Below are 23,823 nucleotides of genomic sequence, written 5' to 3' on the forward strand. Positions count from 1 at the left end.
AGATCACTTTGTATAGGAAAGAAAATTACCAATTCAACTGCACCAGGCCCTAATTATTACATTTATTAACACATAACAGGATTCTTGAGCTGGATATATCATGCAGAACGTCTGAACTTTAAATTGTTATTTTAAATGCACAAGCATTACTTCAAAATTAAATGTAATGTGCTTCTGTCCTTATCCTCTTTCTCTATAGGCACAGTTTAAGAGAGAATAATTCTGATACTACTTATGACCATAACTCCACAAACTTAAGTACAGGTAGCCTCAGAGAAGATCCTCAAAGAGGAATAGCTTAACTACACTTAAGATTTGGTACTGCATTAGAAAATAAGCAAGGGTAGTTCTGAGTCATTATTCTGTTATTTCCAAGTACAGCAAAGAGCATTCAAAATAAATGCTTGCTGAGGCTACTGATTCAACAAGAAATTACAGGTAGAAGAAAAAGAAGAAGAAAAAAAAGCTAAAAATACTGTGATAGTAACTGTATTTTGCACAGTCTCAAAGAAACCAAATTCCTATCAGTTACCAACACCAGACATAAAATTCTTCTAGAAGAAAATAAAAAAATAAAATAATTAAAAAAAAAAAAAAAAAAAAAAAAAAAAGTGGGGTAAGATAAGCAAAAGATTGGTCAGGATATTTTCTTTCACGGTGAAAAACAACCTCTTATCTTCCCACACTTGGATGGACTGGTGCTCTCCTCCAGAGCCGAAGAAAAATAGTCAGCACTTATTCGTCACTCACTCATATCTGTCCAGGAGATTAAAGCCTCAGTAAAGACCACCAAAGACTGTATCAAGGACAAACTAGTCAGAGACTAGAAATGGTACAAGGTCTCCTCAACCATCTGACAAGAGTTAATCTGTAAGCCAGAAGATTCAGAAGTAAAGGGTCAAATGAGCTTTACATGAAAACAGCAACAGAAGGCAGCACCACTAAAAAGCAATCTAAGTTCAGCAGATAATCTGAGTAATGATGAATGCCTGCTCAAAAAATTGTATTCACTGATTACAGGGAAATAAGGAGACTTCCTAGAGATGAAATAGATTTATTTTCATTGTATGACAATGCTTTGCAAAGAAATATCGTATGATTTTAAGCAGCAAAAATTGAGAGACTTGAAACAATTCAATAAATCAAAATCACATTTTGAGACATTTTTCTAATAAGAATCTGTTTTTACAAGCCCCTTTCTTCTCTTTCAAGATTTTCATCTACTAGTTGTTAAAATTCCTTTCTTTGCTTTTTACGTGTGGTGCAAGAATAAGCACAAAGGTTTAACACTTCACCAATTGATAAATTGCTGATAGTCTTATGCAAAGAGGAAGAGAAAAAAAAAAAAAAGAAAAAAAAAAAAACAAGAAAAATATGCTGAGCTGAAATATAAAGCATTGAAAAATTGTATTTTACATTTTTCATTTGCATTTTGCAAGGTTAATATTTTGGGGGGTTCATACGTAGCATATACATGCAAACACAGATACAGATGCATATATTATAAATGCTACTATAGTACTTCAACAATCACTGTGGGAATGTTTAAGAAGGATTATTCTCAATGCCAGCAATTCCAAAATTTATCTCAATACACCCTCCCACTGCTGACAGTTTAGCAGGTGTTCTATTGCAACAAGCACCAGTTCAGCTGCCACCTGGTAGGCGTAGGCTGTCTTATCAGCGTTCAGCACATTTCCAGTTCTATCACTTTGAGCCATGAGAGATCACAGCCTGGTTTTCTCTATTCACTTTCTCACTGAATCCCATTAATTACAATTACACTTGGGTACAGACTGCTTCTTCCTAACACTATTTGACAGAACCAAACTTAAAATATTTAACTATTTCTAGCACTTTCGTTTAAAAAAACTGAAGAACAGATTCAATCAATGCAGTGAATTAAGAACATCAGATCCCTTACCCACCCCAAACGTGTGGTACTGAAAACAAACGTACCAGCATTCACCAAGATGCTACCTTAAACACTAACCACTGAAAATTATACTGTTTAGAGTAATGTTCAGTAAATCCAACATCATAAATCGAGCTATAAAGCCTTCCTGTTTGGAAGGATACATCTGACACTTCTGATAAAGCATAAGATTATGAAGGGAATCAGTACTTACCTGTATATTACAAAGCTGAACTCAGCAGCTACAATGACAATATATCATTCAGAAAACAAACTTTTTATGTAATTTATTCAAAAAGCTTGCTTTCCAAGGCAGGCTGTATCATTCTAAAAGCCCACATTTCTCCAGTTTTATACATATGTTAATTTAAGCATAAAAAGAGATATAATCTTTCAAAAGGCATGAACAAATGAGTGGCTTCATACCATACAAAAATCTACCTTACTCTTTGCTTCTGTGCCTTAAGAATAATGCTGCATTTCCCAGATGCTTTTTCAATCAACCTTTAACCTTCTTAAATTTGTATCTATTCAGTTTTACCACAAGCATATAACTCCTAGTACCAGTTCCTGCTAATTTAGTAGTAACTATTGTAGTTGCAGACAATGGTGTAGATATTTGAGAATATTTCGTATTGCTGGCAAATATATGTTGTAAGATCTCCCTCAAGACATAATCGAGAAATAATCTTTAATTGTATTTACTTCTTGAACAAGGGATTGATTTCAGATGGTATTAAAGGCTAAAAAGTGCAGAATATATTATATCACCCTACCAGTTCTGAGCTTATTTCATATTCATTCACTTGAAATACTGCATGTTGTATTTCTTATCGTTCTACATAATATATAGAAAAGCATAATTCAAGCAATTCCATGGGCTACATTTAATACTGTTAGATAAACATCAACAAAAAGAGATGGGAAGTATTGCATAATCTAGGAAGGGGAATGTGGGAAGCTAAGTACATATACAAAGGCCAATATGGTATCAATATACAAATACACCCTGAAATAAAAACTTCAACAATAAACAAGGAGTGTGGTGAGGACAGTTTAAAGGACTTTTCCGCAGCAAGACAAGAGTAAGAATTGTAACCATTAGTTGATCAAAGGGCTTTTAAGATATTAGAACAGAAACAGATGTTCAGGCAGGAGACTGTGAATCAGAGTGTACTCTTCTGAGCCAGCTTGCAAAATCTTTTCATTTAGAAATTCAGAATTTACAAATTGTTCAGGATACAGAATACATATACTAAGGTGAAAGCAATGTAGTGAAACACTTTTACTAGCTGGCACCTGCAGGAAGCTCAAAATTCAACAGAAAATGTTGAATGAAAAAACAGAAAAGAAAATTTTGAGGGTGACAACAAACAGAATACTTCAGACATGTTTGAAAGCAATCAAGTTTTAAATTTATCCACCAAGAAAAACCCCAAAATTTATTCTTTCCACTTCCTACTAACAAAGTTCCAGTACGCTACTACCCAGCACTACAAAATAATCATTCTTTGTTTTTGTCATGTTTGAGCTTTTTGTGTATTTTAAATTAAATAACAATTCTTTCAGTTTCATTCCACTCCGTAAATAACCTGAAGCTTTTTTTTATTTTACAACCTGTACAGATGTACTAAATCACATCAGAAAAAATGATACAGAAACATTTAAAAAATAAAGCATTTGTTCTAAAATATTAGGTATACAGCTAGCAGTAATGCAACTAGATAAGAAGGGTTTCAGTCACTAGACAAGAATATACCAGGCTCGCATGAAAACTGCACAAAATAAAAAATAATGGTGATCCATTAAAAGCACAGACACTGTCAGGTACAGACTTTGACAACTGCAAGCAGTCATAGTCTCTCTACTACAAAATTGCAACCTAACTCATGTAAGAGTTCTAATATTACAGGCATTTGTTTTCACTGTTTTAGGGAGTCAGGGCCTAAAACATACGTTTTTACCTCAGTGTTACTTCTACTATAAAGAATCTGTACAATAAACACAGTGTAACTCGACACATGAATGCAGTTTAAAAATAAACGCCAGTGTACCTTGTCAAAAGGAATTCCGTACTTTTTCAGTATTGAGGGAGAAATCAGAGTCATCTTGTGGCGAAGAAATGCATTACATCCATGAGAGCTGCTTGGGAAGAATCCTGGTGAGGGAAGATAAGCAAAATTGGGTATCTTTTAATTAAAACAAGAAGAAAATTTTTGTACTTTTTTTTTTCACAATAAATTATACATCTTCCTGTCATTGTCAGCCACTGAGAGATTTGTATAAGACTCAAATGCATCTCCTACATTTTTCAGCTAATTTTCATCTTTTGTTTGCTTTTTAAAGAACTAAATGATTCTTAAAAACTGCACCTGTAGATTTGGCCATCCTGTTATTCCGTATTCCAATTACACTTTATTCTATATTTTCCCACTTTACTGTTCACTCTGCCACCCCTGCACACATGAAAATCAACCACACTACATAAAGTCAGGATTCCACACAACCAGATTTACTAGCACTTGAAGATCATACAGAGCAAAGAAACAAAACCTTCTACTTACAAAAAGCCCGAAAGCGTGGCATCATTTTTAATGATTTCTCAAAGTTCAGAGAGGTTTTTTTGGTGTTTTCACAGCAGCTTTTCCATTTTGTTTTGATTCTTGCTTTTTTGTATCTGATTTTGAATTCTTTGAACAAAAATTGGTATGAAGCTATTCAGGTTTCAACTTTCGTGACTACTTATGAACTAATCCACTAAATCCACTTAGTTCATTAAGTAAAGAATAAAATCCAGCTGGTGAGTACATGGAGATGAATGAATGAAGGGAAAAGCAAAAAAAAAAAAAAAATCCAAGATCATGTTTCAGCACCACTAAATATCAGTATCTCAGAAAACATCAGTTTCACTTACCCTCAACCCAAACATACCACAGCAAGAAAACACTGTTACAATAAGGAAAATGGGGAAAATTAAGAAGGACAAGGAGGGCAAGTTTTCAAAACACTCCATTAATCCTTCCAGACTACATTACGGAAAGAACAACAGAGTCTGAAAAACAAAAAGGGCATAGTAGCTGACAAGAAAATGCCCATGAAAAGTTCGGATTGAAAAATGAAGGAGTACAGTGAGAACCCTTTAACCAGCTGCTGTCTCTGCTCTCAGCCCCCATTCTACTTAAGTACAGATGCATGCCCTCCTCCGAAGTAAGGGTGACTCCTGCTGAGGAAGTGAGGAATGCTTCTGGCTGTATCATAATGCAATGTTACTCAAGTTTCACAGAGTTATAGCACTAGTAAACCAACAGAACTGGAATGGCTAAGGGAAACAGTTCTTAATCAGCAAAGATCAGAAGCTCTTTCTTATTTTTGCAGTTATCAAAAAGATAGTATTTATCCTGACAGTCTTCCTGGAGTTTGTACCAGATCGCTACCAAGAATCACTAAGAGAGACAGTGTAAATAACAAATTCACATTTAGCAGTCCTGGAAAATGTACTATTTTACTGTATCAGTCACAAAGCATTTGAAAATAAGCCATTTTTTTGTGAAGTTAAACTTCATTAATTTATTTTGCTTTCTTCTGGAGAGCGTATTTTGCAATGTTGCCAAGACTTATTAACACCAACAGCTCACTCCATTGTAGGTCACTTACTTTCAAGTGATTTCAGTGACTTCAGAAAGCCTCATGGGCTACTGATGGAAAATAAAATACTCTCTGAAGTAATTATTTCAAAAATTTTTGCTTAACTTTGATAAAGCGGAATTAAGGCACAAAGGAGCTCACTATCACAAATCCACGGGAGAAAACTTAGCAAACAAGTGGAAAGAAGTGATGGTTCCACATCTTAGCCTCTAATGAGTTCTCACTGTTAAGTGCATGAAGTTTCACCAATCCGAAACACACACAGGGTGAAATTCTACTTTTCTAACTAAATAAATACTAATTTGTCTGATTCCGCTGAAAACTAACAAATAAAAAAAGTATACTGAGAAGGAAAAGAAATATATATTTAAAAAAGCCACTTCAGGACAGCAATTTTATTTCTGTGTACAAGAAAAATGTGTGTAACATATATAGCACTATCTTTCTACAGGGAAGACCTGTCCTGAGAAATATGGACATAAATTAAAATGAAGCAAATGGTATTAAAAGTATACATTACATTTTACCAATTTGCATCACAACTAGAGAGTGGAGAAAAAATGACAGCAGCCAATTATGACACCAACCATTATGACAAAGTCTCCTTAATGACAGCAACAAAAGTAATATAGAAAAAAAAACCTTTTTGATTAATTTATGCACAAAATAGTTGATACTGTAAAAATAAAAACAATCTCTGAGAGAGATCCAGGTGGATAGATTTGCTAGGATTATCCAAGGTGTAAATATTTGTCCATAGGAAATACATTAACCAAGAACACTGTTCAAATATTCCCCAAAATGAATTTGTAGTGTTTTACTGAAAAGGCCTTGTAAATGTTTGAAAGTATCAAGAAGAATTCACTCAAGATGCATGAGAAAAATTAACACAAGCAATTAGACTAATCTATAAAAACACTGTTTTTATACAGTAAAAGGACTGACATTGCTTTACTGCATTTGCGCAGGCAGTCCTTCTAATAAAAAGTTCACTTAGGCAACAAAGGTGTAACATACACATATGTTGGCAGAAGTATTAAGGACTCTTCTTAGGATGTCCTGAGATCAAATTCTATTAAAGTGTGTCAGACTTACTTGCAATTACCATGCATGTTTTTTTTACTTTACTGGAATTACAAATTATGCTAGCTTAAGTTTCAAGCAGCAATTTTTGGAGGGTTCAGTTTCATCACATAAGTATGCATGACTTCATTAAAATAAAAGATAAAAAAGGAAACTACTCGACTAATAGTTGGCTCCGGTGAATACACTTCAAATACTTTGGAACAATTAATATCTACAGCAATTATAATAACCGCAACTTGCAATTGATAGCCTATGGCTCCAAGAAACCTCAGACCTGAGCAGCATTAGGAAATAATAGACAAAAACGGACTGAAAGAAAATGATCAAAGGTGACACTTGAGACAGAGAAAATAACTGTTACAAAAAGCAACAAAGAAATTCCATTTCCAAAAGCAAGGAGAGCTTGACTGAGTTGATTCTGCATGAGTAAACAGAATTTGTACCAAATTTTGGTACAGCAGTAAACTTAATTAGCTCAACAAATAATGTCAGAAAGCAAACAATGAGCAAGTGAATATCCAAAACTTGAGTTGTACCGCTACAGCTCTAAAAGATGAGAAAGAGTTGTGACAACTCCAACCACAAGGTGAGCTTGCTGAATTCTAAGCAAGCTGCAAATAACACTCAATAGCAGACTATAACCTGCGGAGCATCCATTAAGAGAAAATTACAGACAACATCTGTAATTACAGTGCTCTCTAAATGAAATCAAAGGTGCTGTTGACACTTTCCGTGCTGCTATATTTTTCCAGATTCTTTCAAAGTCTACACTTGGACACACATATTTTTCAGCCTCATTCACAGCATTTTCTCAGAAATGCTCCTTTTCAATGAAATAGAAGAAAGGAAGGTGTATGTCCTTGTAAAAGGTTTCATCAGAAGGTCTTTTCTTCTGCTCTGGCTAAATATAAGGTCACACAAACTCTTCCCTCAGCAAAGAACCCTGCAGGACTAACAAATATAAAAAGACTTGTTAACGTGCTGTAAAGAGGACACCACATAGGAAGCATGGCGAGACCTTTAGAAATACATTAAATGCACAGATTCTCTTTCAGCATGCTGACATTTAAATAATAAGAACGCCATATAGTTCTCTCTCTCTCTTCATTAACCTATTATTTTAACACCACCACAAGCATTATTTAAGACAATCTTGCAACACAGCAGAACCAATTCCAAATACCAATCTCACATTATAATTAACAAGTCACAGGTTTAGAAATCAATCCTGAATATGCAGTGAATTTCCACATCCAAAAGAAAAAAAAAAACCTGCAATCTATCTAGAACGTACCAAAATTCTGTAGTAGATTCATGCTTTGTTAGCTACATGAAAGTAAGTACCCATGAGCTCTAAATCAATTCTAATAAAAGCAGGTATTTTGTGATAATTTGCATGCAACCTCATTTTCACAGATGATCTCTTGAGAAGTGGCAGACCTCTTCCATACTTCTAATTATTTCACATACACAAAGCGACAGTTCAGAACAGCAGCATCTCAGGGTCCTGAGAGCTGGCTTACATGGTTGCTGGGCTCTATTATATTTGAAAAGTTGTGGCTGTCAAGCAAAATCCCCATGGACTAGAAAAAGGGAAATAGCACTTTCATTTACAGGAAAGGGAGGAAGAAAGACCTGGGGAACTAAAGGCCAGTGAGCCTCACCTCTGAACCTGGAAAGATCATGGAACAGATCCTTCTGGAAGACATGTTAAGGCACATGAGGGACAAAACGGTAACCCCACACAGGTTGCATGGCTTCACCATGGGAAGGTTGTGCCTGACCAGCCCGGTGACCTTCTATGACAGAGGAATGCCATCCATGGACAAAGGAATGGCAACTGATGTCATTTACCTGGACTTCTGCAAGGCCTTTGACATGGTCCCCCACCACATCCTTATCTCTAAATTGGAAAGATATGGATTTGAAGGATGAACTACCTAGTGGATAAGGAATTGGTTGGAAGGTTGTAGCTAGAGGGTTATAGTCAATGGCTCTATCTGTGTTCATGTAGAGGCGGCAAATAAGAGTTGTGCCCCAAGAGTCCATATTGGGTCCAGTACTCTTTAATATATTTATCAATGACAGATGATGGGATTGAGTGCACCAACAGAAGGTTTGCTGATGACACCAAGCTGAGCTGTGTCAAGGTGACCCCAAATATGTATACAAACTGGGAGAAGAACTCCTTGAGAGTAGCCCTTTGGAGAAGGGCTTAGGGGTCCTGATTGATGAAAAACTTAACATGAGCCAGTAGTGTGTAAATGCAGCTTGGAAAGCCAATGGTGTCTTGGGTTTCCTCAGAAGAGGGGTGGCCAGCAGGGCAAGGGAGGTGGTTTTCCCCCTCCATTCTGTCTTTGCGAGGCCCCTGCTGGAGTTCTCATCCAGGTTCAGGGTCTCCAACACCCGAAAGACGTGTAGATTTTGGAGAGGGTCCACAGGTGGGCCACAGAAAAGATCACAGGGCTAGAGCACCTCTCCTACAAAGACAGGCTGAAAGAACTAGCCTTCTTCACCTATGAAAAGAGAAGCCACAGGGAGACCTAATTGTCTCCTTTCAGTATTTAAAGAGAGTTTAAATCAGGGGAGAAATCAACTTTTTATAGACGTAGATAGTGACAAGACAAGGGGTAAGATTTTAAACTAAAGAAGGGAAGATTTAGATTAGATGTCAGGGGGAAGCTTTTTATTGAGAAAGTGGTGAGTTGCTGGCACGGGCTGCCCAGAGAGTTTGTGGACGCCTTGTACCCGAAGATGTTTAAGGCCAGGTTGGGTGGAGCCCTGGCCAATCTAATCCAGTATTCGATCTAGTGGCTGGCAACTCTGCCTGTGGCAGAGAATTTAATGATTCTTGAGCTCCCTTTCTACCCAAGTCATTCTGTGATTCTATGATAAAAATGTGATTCAACACATGGTGGACAAATGTTTGGGTATGAAGACATAAGCAAAGGGAGAGATAAGTAAATGTAAGGTCCTACTCAAGCTTTTTATCAGCTTTCTATAGTTAACACAACAAACAATAGCAAAAAGTATGTGAAAATAGTCTTCCAACTGCAAAGAGTCACAAACGTGCTCTCAGATAATTCCCCATCAAGAGTTAACATGATCAAAATTACTTTTACTAACCAACCTCTTTTTTTTTTTTTTTTTTTTTGAGTTCTTTTCTTTTTTTTTTTTTTTTTGAGTCTTAATACTATATCAGTGAAGGCTATTCTACCTTAGTAGACAGTAATAATACCACTTCGCAGTTTCTGGTTTTATGGTCCATATTCCAGATGTAAGTCAAAACTTTCTCATTTCCAGGGGAAACTAGAAGTCAGTACTAAACAGATTGCAAGCTGCCCCTGAGGAAACAAGATTCCCACACACAACACTGCTGCAATGAGAGACATTAAAGAGTACATAAAGAGGTTTGGCGGTAAAGACAACTTTAAAATAAGGTTGGCTCAATAAGTTATTGAGGGCAGTGATTGTTGATACCTGGAACCTGGTTTCAATTTGTTTCTTTCAACTCTAAGAGTATAGCTCATATCAGAAGATAATATTGCTGTATCACAGTTATCACTCATAAAAACTGAACGGATTAGGTTCCATTCTGCAGTAGATTATCATAATCAAAATAATGGGAACAATTACCTCCCTAGTAGGAATATGCGCATACTGATTTCAATCAAAGTGTTAGGCTATGATCATACATGGACAAATTACGATCTTCTTATTCTCAAATTAGCAACTTTTAATCATATGAGTAACTCCATTGGCTCTACAAGATAATACTACGTACTATCTTGTTAACTTATGTGATCAGTTTGGTCAAAAATAAAGTCACTATTTAACAAACGCACATAAAAATTGGATACACTTTCAAATCAAATTCTAAACAGAGAATGAATGAGGCTATACTTATTCTTCTACACTTCTACACTCAAATTGTACATCAAAGGTGCTATATTGTCATTTTCTTTATTAATATAAACTGCAAAACAAGAACTTTCAGAAAATATCATCCTAAATTGCAAGTACCTTTAATGCAATTTTATGTAATCAAAATTCATCCCAATTAATGCTATTAAGGAAGAAAGATCAAAATAAGGTAGTTTTTTAACGTATATAAATCACAGATGTTCATTTGAAGGACTTCAGAACACACAAAATACTCGTAATTCACTACTTACAAGAATTCCTCTTGGAACACTGGCAAACACAAAAGGAGGACAAAGTTTTCTAGTATATTTTCTATATTTACTTTTGTGGGTATAAATAAAAACAATGTAACTTATTAAAGTGAGTTTGTAGTGATCTGACTTCATTTTATTTACCTTTATGTACTGCACACTTCTTTTAAGTAAGTGGGAGAACATTCTCACAAAGAAGAATTTGTATGACATATAAACCAGAGAGTACAAAAGCCACAAATGAAGTGCTGTGAAATATGAGTGTTATTATATCCAGATGAATATGTAACGGACTTGCATTTATTATTTCTTAGATATGACTTTCCTAACTTGACTCATATAGCTATCAATTAGGAAAAAGTCAAATTTCTCAGCTGCTGCAGCTTTCATACTTGAGACCCTTACAAGTTATGCAAGCTCTATGTCAATTTTCATTCAAAAAACTATTTCGACTTATTTTCTTATGTAAAAGGTAATGACTTCTCCATGAAACAGACTAATTAATGCCATATACCATACAAAGCTTTTTATAGTATCACTACATACTTAGGTCAAATTTTACTTTAATTTCTTCTTGAACATAATTAAATACCAGATAAATGCCACTTGCTCTCTAAAATAATTTCTGCAATTAAGTCAACTATTAAAAGAACTTGAAATCCTTGAAAATGTCATCTGTGATTCTCTTTATTTTCCAACTCATTTTATGAAATGAGAAATCCCTAAGAATACCATAATATTACAGATCAACGTAACACATACAAAAATTGCAGTAACAGCTCACTTGAGATTCTTATTACATTTATGTCTACAAAAAAATGAAAAAAACTTACATAAATGAGTAAGCAGCTGAAGGGTAAAATCAAACTGTTGCCTTGATTAGATTCAAGTCTAATGTATTTCAAATAAAATATTTGTAGGTGCCACAGTCAATCAAGACTTCAATGGAAAGCAAAGATGAAAGCATTCATGCACAAAAGGCATGTGTGATAATTGTGACATGTAGACAAGTTAATGGAAAATATTCTAGCCTTCCTTTAATTTTAATGTATCAACTGTTGCCTTGACTTAGACAACCTGCCACAATTAATGTAACGTTTTATTATTTTTATTACTATAGGAGCATTCGATTAATTTAGTAAGAATTAGCCAGTCATCAGCCTCCTTGCATAAACTACTTTTCTTCACGTTACACACTTGTAAAAGTACAACTGAAATTTTTTAATACACACGTAATTAAGCACTAAGTCTCAATTATGCTATCTTCTATGAACTTTTCTTATTAACTGAATTGTTGCCATGTAGATTACTCTGTATATTCACCTTTTCAATATACCCTACTGTAAAATTCAGACTGTATTGCAGCAGGCAGCAGCTGCAAAGTAGAAGACCACAGAAGACTTAGTCTTCTTAAACAGGGAAATAATCAGAAATAGAAGAATACAAACAGAAACAAGTGAAAAATATGTCAAGGTGAGTACAAAGTTCAACATCTTAAGAACTGTATCTTCCACACTACTAGTTGGACCAAAGATACCTCAAAAGCAGCCTACTCGATGAAAAACAACGTAGAAGATATTAGAGTCAAACACTGAAAGCAGGAAGTTGGAGGTATCTGTCTGTAAAACTAACACACCTACCTTCTGTAACAATAAAAACCTATGTATGAGCATGTAGCTCTCCTACAGAAATCTACCTTCATTCCCTGAATATAACAGATAAAAAAACTATCCAAAATGTCACTTTCATTGTTCAACATCTGATTCTATTTTCAATTTGATACTCACTGTTCAAAACTCAGTTCTGAAATAAAAATAATAAAGTTTCAATCACATTTATCATGATTCAGCAAGGAATGCAGATTTGTATTCACTACACATCCTTGTAGCATGTACTGTCATACACTTATCAGCAGTAGTTGCCAACTTCCATGCAGGTGTGCACTGAAAATGCTGATTTGACATGCTCGGGCAGCTTCATTAAACAAAGCTATTATGAAGCATGGGTAGGTTACTGCTCCCATCTGTGGAAAAATGTGTAAGCCAGTATTACTCAGGCCTGAGCTCTGCCTGTCCTACAATACTTTCACTGGTTCTTGTCCTAAGAACTGTTGAGTGATACTGCTGTACTGAGAAGAAAGTCTCATTTAGCTTATTGCGAATTCTGGCTGAGACACTACTCCCCACACCACGTGTCCTACCAGCTTCCAACATACCATGTTTCTGGAGATTTCCACAACTTCCCCATGTTTCTACGTCCCACTCCTCCTACACAGTAAGCCACCGTTAGCAGCAGTAAGAGCCTTGAGAAATCTCAGGACCTCATCTGCTAACACAGTATTTTCTTATAGAAATTTACACTAAGCAACATCATAAGTTCCCATGAAAATGTGAACTTATTTTTTTAAAGGTGTAGCAAAGCACGTCTCTCAAAAAGTTACCTTGTTCCTGAATTTGTACAGGTTACCTCCATATCTGAGTAAACTACAGTATGTCAAAGAAAAAACTGAGTTTTTTTAGTCTGCTCCAAACAATGGTACCCATCACTCGCACTTACTTCTTAAAAAGGAATGAACAAATGTTGCTGAAATTGCCCATTCGCTTTCCTTGCCCTCAAAAAAAAGTGTCGAGCACACACTAGTTTACAGAATGCATAAACCTGAAGAGTTAGCAATAAACTGCTGCACAGCTATAAGCAGTCAATGTGAAATCCTATAGTATGATTGAAAGCAGCTCAACCGTATCAAGTAAAAATTCCATCAACCCAAATACCATCTTCCCAGTAAACATCAAAAGTGGACATACAGAAGATTTTAAATACATCAAATCTTTGCTTCTCCTGAGTAATCAAGGTGTGGATCAAAGATTTGCCGGCTGAAGAACTGGCTGGAAGGCCAGGCCCAGAGAGTGGTGGTGAATGGAGCTAAATCCAACTGGAGACCAGTCAGGAGTGGTGTTCCCCAGGGATTGCTACTGGGGCCTGTCCTCTTCAATATCTTTATTGATCACCTGGATGAGGGCATTCGGTGCACCCTCAGTAAGTCTGCAGATGACACCAAGTTGGCTGTTGATCTGCCTGGGGTGTAGCAAGGCCATACAATGGGATCTGGACAGGCTGGGTCACCAGACTGAGACCAGTGGGACAAAGGCCACGTGCTGGGTCCTGCACTTTGGCCACAAGAACCCCAAGGAATGCTACAGGCTTGGGGCAGAGTGGTTGCAGGTATTGGTCAATGAGCAAGCGGTGTGCCATGGTGGCCAAGGTGGCCAATGGCATCCTGGCTCGCATCAGAAATAGTGCTGCCAGCACAAGAAAGGAAGTAATTGTCCCTCTGTGCCCAGCCTTGGTGAGGCTGCACGTTGAGTACTGTGTTCAGTTTTCAGCCCCTCACTAAGAGAAAGACATTGAGGTCCTGGATCATGTCCAGAGAAGGGCAATGAAGCTAGTGAGGGGTCTGGAGCACAAGATTTATGAGGAGAGGCTGAGGGAACTGGGATTCGCCTGGTCTACCACATGCATCAAAATACTTATCAGCAAAAATCAGAACCTTCAACATAGACACAAGAATTATACTTTGCAGGTGATAAACTAAAGATGTGGAAATCAGAAATACATGACAGCTCTCTCAGCAGAAACTCTCTCAGTTTTCATGTGGGAAATTTCAGAACAATGATAGTAATTATCCAGGTTGAAATCTGCCTTTTTAATCTGTGCTTTTAAGGCTGCAAGCTCTTGTCTTTACCCTCACATCTCAGTGATACACATGATATTATTGTTCTCAATAACTAGTTTAATTATTGCTCATAAAAACTGCCATGCATATATATGTGCATAAAATAGATATGAAAAGAAAATGAACAAGTGTTTTCAGAAGACTGTCCAGATACACAATATCTAATTATTAGCTTTCAGTGGTATTCATAGAGTCACAGAATCACAGAACGGGCAGGAATGAAAAGGACCTCGAAGATCATCTAGTTTCAACTTATTGCCGTGGGCAGAGTCACCAATCACTAGACCAGGTTGCCCAGAGCCTCCTCCAGCCTGGCCTCAAATGCCCCTAGGGGCATCCACAACCCCTCTGGCATTCCTTATATAGTACCATCAATAGCAGGCTATAAAACATAGGCTGCAGGTCAAGAAACATGCCTAATTATTCCTGTGTTGATATGTACTACTCAATCTAGAAATAAGAGTTCTGTAGTTGTTATTTAAAATAAAACAAATAACTGTGCAAGAAACATTTTTCTATAAACTATCCTTCTTTATTCTTTAGACCCCATGCCCACAATATTCTCTGCTTCTTCTCAAAAGATGTTCCTCACACCTTCGGAGAGCACAAGTCACTACATGCTTTGGGTAATTAGTGTACATTATTATGCTGCTCGTTGGCCAGTAGGCTGCTATAAATAAGATTTACAGTTAGTGTATTTTGTGAGCCACCCCTTCTCAGAGGTACTAAGTTTCCCTTCTCTATCCTGACATTCCACTCCACTTCTGTGGAACTTCAGAAAACACAGTTCTCTTAAACATTTCTTTCTTTGAACCAAATTTAACTACAATTGACTATAAATTCAAAAGTTCCCGATGGCAAGAAACTATGGTAAGGAAAAGCAAGGGCATGGAAAGAGGCAAAGATATTTGCAATGAAAATCTAATGAACAAAAAGGACAAAATGTTGTGTTATTTTCACAAACAGGATCAACCTAAAAATGCCACTACAAAATAAAGTAGTAAGAAAAAGGCTTGCTTTGCGCCCTTAAAATTCCTTAGAGTATTAAAAGGCGTTCCTGGCTTGCAAACATAAAAGTCACACGATATTAGGAACTAATAAAGCACAGTAGTTCAGTAGAGGACGTTTTTCAATTTGCTGGAGACTTGTCCTTCAAATGTCTCACATACAGAAACACTGAAAATATTACCTTGAGCCAGTCGTTCAAGCCGTTTCCCATGCTCTGGAGGAATTGCATACCTAAAATTCACGTGAAGAAAAGGATTGCATGTTTAAAGAAATAATTACTTTACAAAGCAGTATTTTGCAGATAATTAAGTACCTTAAGGACAGAAAATAAGAAGATTAATGAGTGAAAAAATTAAATAGAAAAAATACACAGGTTGCTCCAAAAATAATGCCTCCCATTTATTTCCATGGAAATGACAACAGATACAAGGAGTATACTAACAATAAAATTTCAAAGAGCACATTCTCAGCTACAGAAGACTGTTCTTCAGCAGTTAGCTATCAACCATTAGCTCTGCATTCTCTAGTGATGAACAAGAGCCTGCATGCCAGGCTCACACAATACTCCACTAGTGGAGATGATGACCCACTGTTGCTGCCACCACTGCTGAAACGCACCACCTCACTGTGCTCACATCCACTGGCTGGTCTCCAGAAACATTCAACAAGTGTCAGAGAATGTCAATTGGTGCCATTTTTTCCACACGGAAGAATTCAGTGACACACCTTTGCACCATCTGCACTTCCATGTCAGACACCATTCTGTCAGTGTGCTCTGTTGCTGCCATCTGTCACATGGCAACAAAATGCAGTGGAATATTGGTGGAAAGTTTTACCTCTACTGCAAAATTACTAACATACTCATCATGGGCTAGCATCACAAAACAGGATGCATTACTTTTGGAACAACTTTCATATATTATTTTCTGAGGGAAAAGTACAGATAAAGGTATTTTGAGAAACAATTTTAACTTACTGTTAGTTTAAAAATTCTAATACACAGTTCAAAAATGCATTACCATTTAAAATCATGCATACTGACATTCATAACTCCAATTAAAAAAGAGCCACTTTTGTTTTCCAAGTGAAATAAAAACACACATAACATAACAAAACGAATACAATTCCCACAGGTTTAACTTCTTTGCTTTTTAATGTATTTCACAAAAAAGTTCAATAGAAAAATACGAGTATTAAATGCCTCCTGAATTTTTTTCTTACTGTCAGTGCTGTGGAATGAGAAGCTACTTGCCTTTGTAACAAATTCCAATTCTTAAGAAACACATTTTCTAAAAATTCAAAAATTGTGCAGATCTTGGAAACATTCTGTTCCTACAATAAAATATTTTTACACGATTCCACAAGCAATTTGCAACAGCTTTGCAAAGTGAGTGATACCTGAGCAAACACAGAACCTTGTTCATCACAGATTCACTGCTCTTTATACACATGTCACCAGTACGTCTACGCATTAGACTCCACTTCTGACTTCAACAACTTCAGCGTGTGATTTAATCGGCTTTCGGTACTTTAACAACATTTAATTATTTGTTTTTTAAAAAAATACAGTTCAGAAAGGGGAAAAAATGCATACTTAGAATAGTTCAAACCCACATTTTCAAAGTCATCATGCAGTTTTTTCTCTTGTACGATATTATGAACACAAATTTATTTCATATTTCCTGTCAATTCATTAAGAAAAAACAAACGAGCCATTCACAGCCCCTCACTCGGCACAACATTACTCTATCTCCAGTCTTCATTTGCAGCTATTGCACACACAAATTTTTAACTCTTACAACTGAAACTGCTGCACAGAAGCACAACTATTCCAACACAGCAGTCTGAGCTCCAAACAGAACAAGTTTAACAAAGCCCATGCCTGACAGCTCACTCCAAATGCTACTAAACAAAGAAACTTTTGGCTTGACTCCGCTGAGTGCAGTTTTCTTCTGAATTCTATCTTTCCAAAATTGTTTCTCCCCACTTGTACATTTGAACTATGCCTGTTCTCCACCACACATTAAATATGCATCTGCACACACATAATAGTCTAAAACATTTTTAACTTTCACACCTCAGCTATACAGCTATGTATAGCATTTTCTATTGCACTCTATGCCATTAAACACTGAACTCCAAAGTAAAACCAAAAGAGACAGTATTTTTGTCTAAGAAGACAAACTGGAGACTTCGCTTTTCTTGTCTCTAATTGGACTGGAGGGCTGGGATTACTTTGAAAACCTGTTCTTCTGTAAGTGCATCAGGCTGTATTTTTGTGATAATACACAGCCATATACCTCTATCTATACCTTCGTATATGTTAAGTTCTTACCAGTAGTACAAAAGGATAGTACAAAAAGACAAAACTTGAAAACTGAGGTCACATTAAAAATGGTACCTTTTAAGCATTTAGGAAGATAAATGGGGACAAGTGATTTAACTGGGCTACACCTATTTATTTAGAGAATATAAATTTATCAATCAGTAGTTCATTAAACCTAAGTTGGTGCTTTTCACCATTGTTCTCCTCTGGTGAATGCAGCAGCATCTAACCTTTGATCCTTCATTTCTTCCCTCTGATGCTATTGCCTTTGGTTAAGGGATCGGGAAAAGGAGGCTGCCTTTGCAGTATCATTAGAAGACCCAAACTCACTCTCCAGACACAATGGAGTAATACCTCTCCTTGGTTCCAAACACTATATATTAGAAAACTGTGCCTTTTTAAATGCACGTGCCTGTCTTGGAAGCCAGACGAAGTATGGTGATGTGAATTTAACTGGATGCTTGGTCTACCATGTCAAACATTAAATAAAAAAACACTCAAATTCCTTCTCAGATCATCAATTCAGTGCAAAAAAGAGGAAAGAAAAAAAAAAAAAGAAAGAAAAAAATATTCTCTCTCAGGCTCCTTAGGTTACATAAAATCTTGGGCAGATTTTTGGATCGCGTAACGCAAAACACTTCATCACTTTAAATGTACAGGTAAGACCCACTATTTCGAGCTGAACTGAAACAGATTATACTGCATCCCACTGAACAAACACAAAGAATTTAGTAATGGCATTTCAATTTTATCCAGCAACATTGAATATTTAGGGCCAGGAAAAAATACAAAATTTCTTTTTAAATAACAGTTGGCATCGTTGTTTTTTTTTTTTTCTAAATAAATCTCAGCATCATGGAGTAACATTCACTGCTTACCCACAAACTACTGATAATGAAGGCTCACTGTCCCATCCATATTCTTCAGAAGAGACAGTAACAAACTACAGTCTGGCCCTTGTGATCACTCAGTCCCATAGCTTAGAAAATAAGTTCGCTGACAAACATAGTTGACTACGATGTGAAAAACCAATCTTCTGCAAACTTAGCTAAAAACAGCAATGCCTGCTTAAATTTAATAACTCTGTTGGTTACTATTTTTTTTACATTCTGAGATGCAAAATGTAAATAACCTCCAAAGTACTGTTTTCTTCACATTTACTTTTCGATGAGAGTGAATTTTCCGTAGGAAAACAGTTTCTCCTTGTATGGCAAAGTATATGGCAAGGAAAAAACGAAATATGCATTTTACTCAAGCTCAGTTTTATTAGGAACATTTGGATGTTGCAGGTCTCTATAACAAGACACCAAAGAAAATTTCCATTTCCTTTAATCTTTCTTTAAGTCAGAAATGGAAACTTTAGCATAGCTCATTTCAACAAACTAACCAAAAGCATGTGGACCTCAGATGAAATTGCTTAACTCAAAGGAAAACGTAGACGAAAATTACAGTCTTCAGAAGAAAAAATAACTGATACACATCTGAGAAAACACAAAGCCAACTAATATCATCTCTCCACAGCAATATTACTTTCTAAATTTCCATTTGAGAGACTGTGGCAAAAACGTCAAGCAGCAAAAAAAAAAGTCTACTACATTAAAAGTGCTTATGGAAAATAGGACTCAAATTATTTATGTGAACAGACAACAGATCTTTTTAAATAACTTTAAGGCACACTTACATCATTTATCAATAATTTTGTGATTTTTGGATTAATTTCATGTTCTTTCCTCACTTTCGGTTATGGTATAAACATCTGACTGTCCTGATAATAAGCATAAATCACAGTAAAATTAGGTTTCTGTACTTATATTAAAATGAGACAGAGGAAATGACAGAAAAAGCCTAAACAAATTTTGATAATAAATATCATTATACTAATGTAATTTCAGGGGAAAAAAAATATAGGAAACAGCATAACTACAGCATTTGAATTTTAAAGATTTTTTACTCAATCTCTTGATAGAAGTCAATCTTCCAAACTCCGGAAGGCCATTTAAAAGTTCAATTGTGGTAAAATCACTGCACACAACTTGCATCATTTCTAATATTGCTGCTGTGTTAGTGTGTGACATTAGTATATGAATATTCATTAAATTATTCCTTCATATCAGTCTGATGCCTTGTAAAAGCATTCTAACACCTCCGAAGTACACACAACAGTCTGCAAAGCCTCAGAACAATCTCTTGTTCACAGGGGTAAATACATACTCATGTGTGGTTTTTTTTCCCTTTCCTCCACAGTAAAGTATTCAACAACAACAGCAACAACAACAACTCACAGAAAGTCTTAATTCTGTTCCCTAGCCTCAGGATTTTTCCTTTTACCTCATGACCAGATAGCGGAGATTAAAGAAACCTTCTGTTTGCAAACATTAGAAATGCAAGATTTCTCATCTTCTATATAATGAAATCTTTCCTCCTCCATTTTCCTTATTTGCACCCACATCACTAGTAACATGGGACAGGGAAGAATATACTCCCACAACTTAGCTATTAAGGTATAGTTTGGTGAGATACAGAGTTGACAGACTACCTTAAGAGAATAGAATTTTCACTTCTTTTTTAAATTCTTGGTTGCAGCCAAAATGCACATTTATACAGAAGGACTATCTCAACGTCTTTAAATAAGTACCCTGCTTTTTAGTGATGACTTAGGAATACAACTTAAAAAAAAATATGCATCCAAATCCCAGTCCCTACAGTTCTTATATGATTAAACCACAAGATTTTAAATCTTCCCTTCTTTTGCCTATTGTCTAGACTGAGCAGCTCTTCATTCATCACGTCTATCACAATGTATTCCTCTATGAAGCACCTATTTTCACCCATCCGAATTCTGCAGAGCCAGAACAGTGATTTCAGGGTTGCAATAAAATTAAAAAATCTGGACCACACTATAAACTTAATCAATTGTAATTCCCAGGAATAATAATAATAATATCTTTAAAAAGATACAATTTCATTTTTAAAAGTCAGGAGAGTTTGCACATTAAAAGCTACTAAACTTTCTTACAAAGACAGCATTGAAATGAAACAAATCCAGCCAAAAAGCCACCAAGTCTTTCAACAGTAATGTAACAAAGATTTTTAAGAGTAGTATCACAGACTCAAAAAAGGTTGGAAAAGACCTCTAAGATTACCTACCACCAGTACTGCCCACAAAGCCACATCCCTAAGTGCTACATCTACCCTTTCCTTAAACACCTCCAGGGACAATGACTCCACCGCCTTCCTGGGCACCCCGCTGCAATGTCTAACCACTTTTTTCTGAGAAGACATTCTTCCTAATATCCCTGAACAACCAGGGAAGAAATGATTACCCGATTTCTATTCCACTGTCTGAAATGTTCTCCCACGTTCTACGGAGAAAAACTTCCAAGAAGCCACAAGCCATAACACAGAGCAATCTGAATTTCCATAACCCCAGTTGTAAAACTTCTAAACAATGTTAATAAAATTAAACAAATGCAATTATATGCAATTAAAATGTCTTCACATTAAGAATGTTGGTAATGTTCTACTGTGCTCATTTTAACATTAACTAAATTCGAACAGTAACTTAGCATCACAGTTTCTATTTGTTAAGTTAGAAAACTGTCCTATTTTTAACGTAGCAGTATGAGAATATTGATTTAGAAAAATGAGGTGTAAAGTTACTTTAATATAACTGTGCTTCCTGAAACAAAATTCAACATACAATTTTTAAAAACATCCTGCATAATGTAGCTAAAAACAAATCACCGATCCTATTTTCTGTCTGTATCAGAATTAAGTTTTGTTTTACCTCAATTCAGTGCAAAGACATGATAGATATTTACATATCCACCTATACTGTCTTTAATTAGGTAGAAAAGTATGACAGTGCATCATCAATTTTCACACAAATAGTGTTTAATATGAAAAAAACAGTCATCAGAAGTCAAAATTCTTAATAATGCAGTCTTAAGCTGTATTTCTTTGGAGATTCAAAAACTTTTCAGTCTGACATATACCAACTATTTAAACGTCAAATGTTCTGCATCCACCAGCATTCATTCTGTCTCTACAAAAAGCTTCTAGCTCCAAGTTTGCTTCACCAACGAAATCCTAGCTTAAGGAAGAATTCAAGATACAAATTAAAATCTAAGTCCTCACTCTGGGAATTTGTATTGGAAAGAAGAAAAAGGACAATTTGTCCTCACTGGCTGCAAAGAATGTCAAAAATCACCAATATCTGTTATATGTTCTACAAATTGCATAGCTCTCACTGTGTGACAGCCTAGGATACCCTGCTAGAATGAGTCACATGCTTTCAATCTACAGAAAGTGAATTTTACTTTCACAGCAAGGAAAGCAGTGGAGCTAAGTGATAGTATAGACACAAATACAAAGATCTCTGAAATATACTTTGCTTTTCTTTTTCCAAGGACTCCTTAATATCATTTCCAAGATGAAAAATGCAGCCTCTAATAGCTTCTGAGAATGACTATGAGATGACAAGTCCCTAGTTTCCAGGAAGAGAAAATGAGACCTCTACTTGTCATAAAAAAATGCATAGGGTTAGGCTGACAAAGAGATTTCCAATGAGTCAGTAGTGCAAGGATCAGCACAAAATTCTATAAACTGTCAGTCATACACTGACTTCCACTCTTGATTGCCTTGCATTCATTTTGTCCAGGACAAAAAAAAAAAAACCCACAACACTAAATAAAATTTGATTTGCCCACAGTACAGACACGGTAAAGCAGTTCATGAAGTTGAATCAAAACAGATGCACCTCAAATCATTTACAGTTACAAATTTAATAACCACAATGTTTTAAAAAATTAAAATAAATGCAAAGCTATGTGTGTCTGTAAAATCACTAAGCCATAAATTTCCACAGAAAAATTTCACAACATCAATAGAACTGATATAAGTTTAAAATTTAGTTCTGCTTTCTGAAGGTTTACAGTCATCTTTCCGTCATGCCTCAAGAAGTAATTAATTTTTTGCCACATTAATAACATTGTTCTAAACATCAGAGTCAAAGCAGTTACATTTTCTAGTTCAGAATCACTATTGTGGTAATGTTTTCAAATCACAGTTCTACTGAAGCTACAAAGGTGGAATCTGCAGTAGTCTGATCCTTCCATCAGGAAAGGCTGACACTGAAAGGTCATCTGGTGCCTAGGAGGCTTCTGAAAATCTCCAAGGAGGAGATTCCACAACTCCTCTGGACAACACGTGTCAGTGCTCACTTGTTCGTACAGTCAAGGACTTCCTGATGTTCCAGTTTTCACAGAGCCTCCTCTGTGTCAGTTTGTGCCAACTGCTTCTTCTCCTCTCACTAGGCACCAATATAAAAAGCTTGGCTCCATCCTCTTAGCACCTTTCTTTCTGATATTTATACACAAGAGCTGCTCTGAAAGTAATGCCTCCTATTTTTATATCTTGCCCCCCAACACCAGAGGTGCATGTTGGTTGTATGACAGTAAAGGCTGAACCTTCCCACCAGCATCCTATTATATTTTCTTGCTGTGCAGCAGAAGGCAGCAGAGGGGAAGTCTGACAAAATGGTGTCTGACGTGAAGCGGGTATGAATCACAAAATTACACAGTCACAAAATGACACATTAAAGGCATTAAGGTTGGAGGCAGCCTGTGCTGCAGTGGCCGTGCCCTGGTCAAGTTCGTTATCTTGAGGAATGTGGGCCTGGCAAAGAGTGGCATCAGGACCCTGAACTTTGAAAGAGCAAACTTCAAGCTGTTCAATGGGCAGCAGATGTTGTTTTTCTTTCTCTCAAACCTTCCCTCAGAACATTCTTCTCTTCTCCCCTCATACTGTTCTATTTCAAGGCTTCTGAATTGTATTAATTCATTTCTTCCTCTCAAATTATTGCCTATCCTTAGGACTTCTCTGCAGGTAAAAAGTAACGTATAGAGCAAGCATATGAATTTGGAGTCCTTAGGAC

General features: G+C 36.1%; 1 protein-coding gene across 1 annotated transcript in view; it reads right to left on the reverse strand.

Annotated features, from left to right (window-relative positions):
• The window catches only part of KDM4C (lysine demethylase 4C), a gene marked incomplete at both ends in the record, with an annotated part of 281,788 nt that overhangs the window by 219,796 nt on the left and 38,169 nt on the right, over positions 1-23,823 (reverse strand). The window contains 2 exons of the mRNA XM_079548519.1: positions 3,970-4,073; positions 15,744-15,793. Coding sequence (XP_079404645.1) covers positions 3,970-4,073; positions 15,744-15,793 — 154 coding nt within the window. The remainder of the gene's footprint in view (positions 1-3,969; positions 4,074-15,743; positions 15,794-23,823) is intronic.

This window comes from Tetrao urogallus (genome assembly GCF_951394365.1).
Source record: "Tetrao urogallus genome assembly, chromosome: Z".
Lineage (NCBI taxonomy): Eukaryota > Metazoa > Chordata > Aves > Galliformes > Phasianidae > Tetrao > Tetrao urogallus.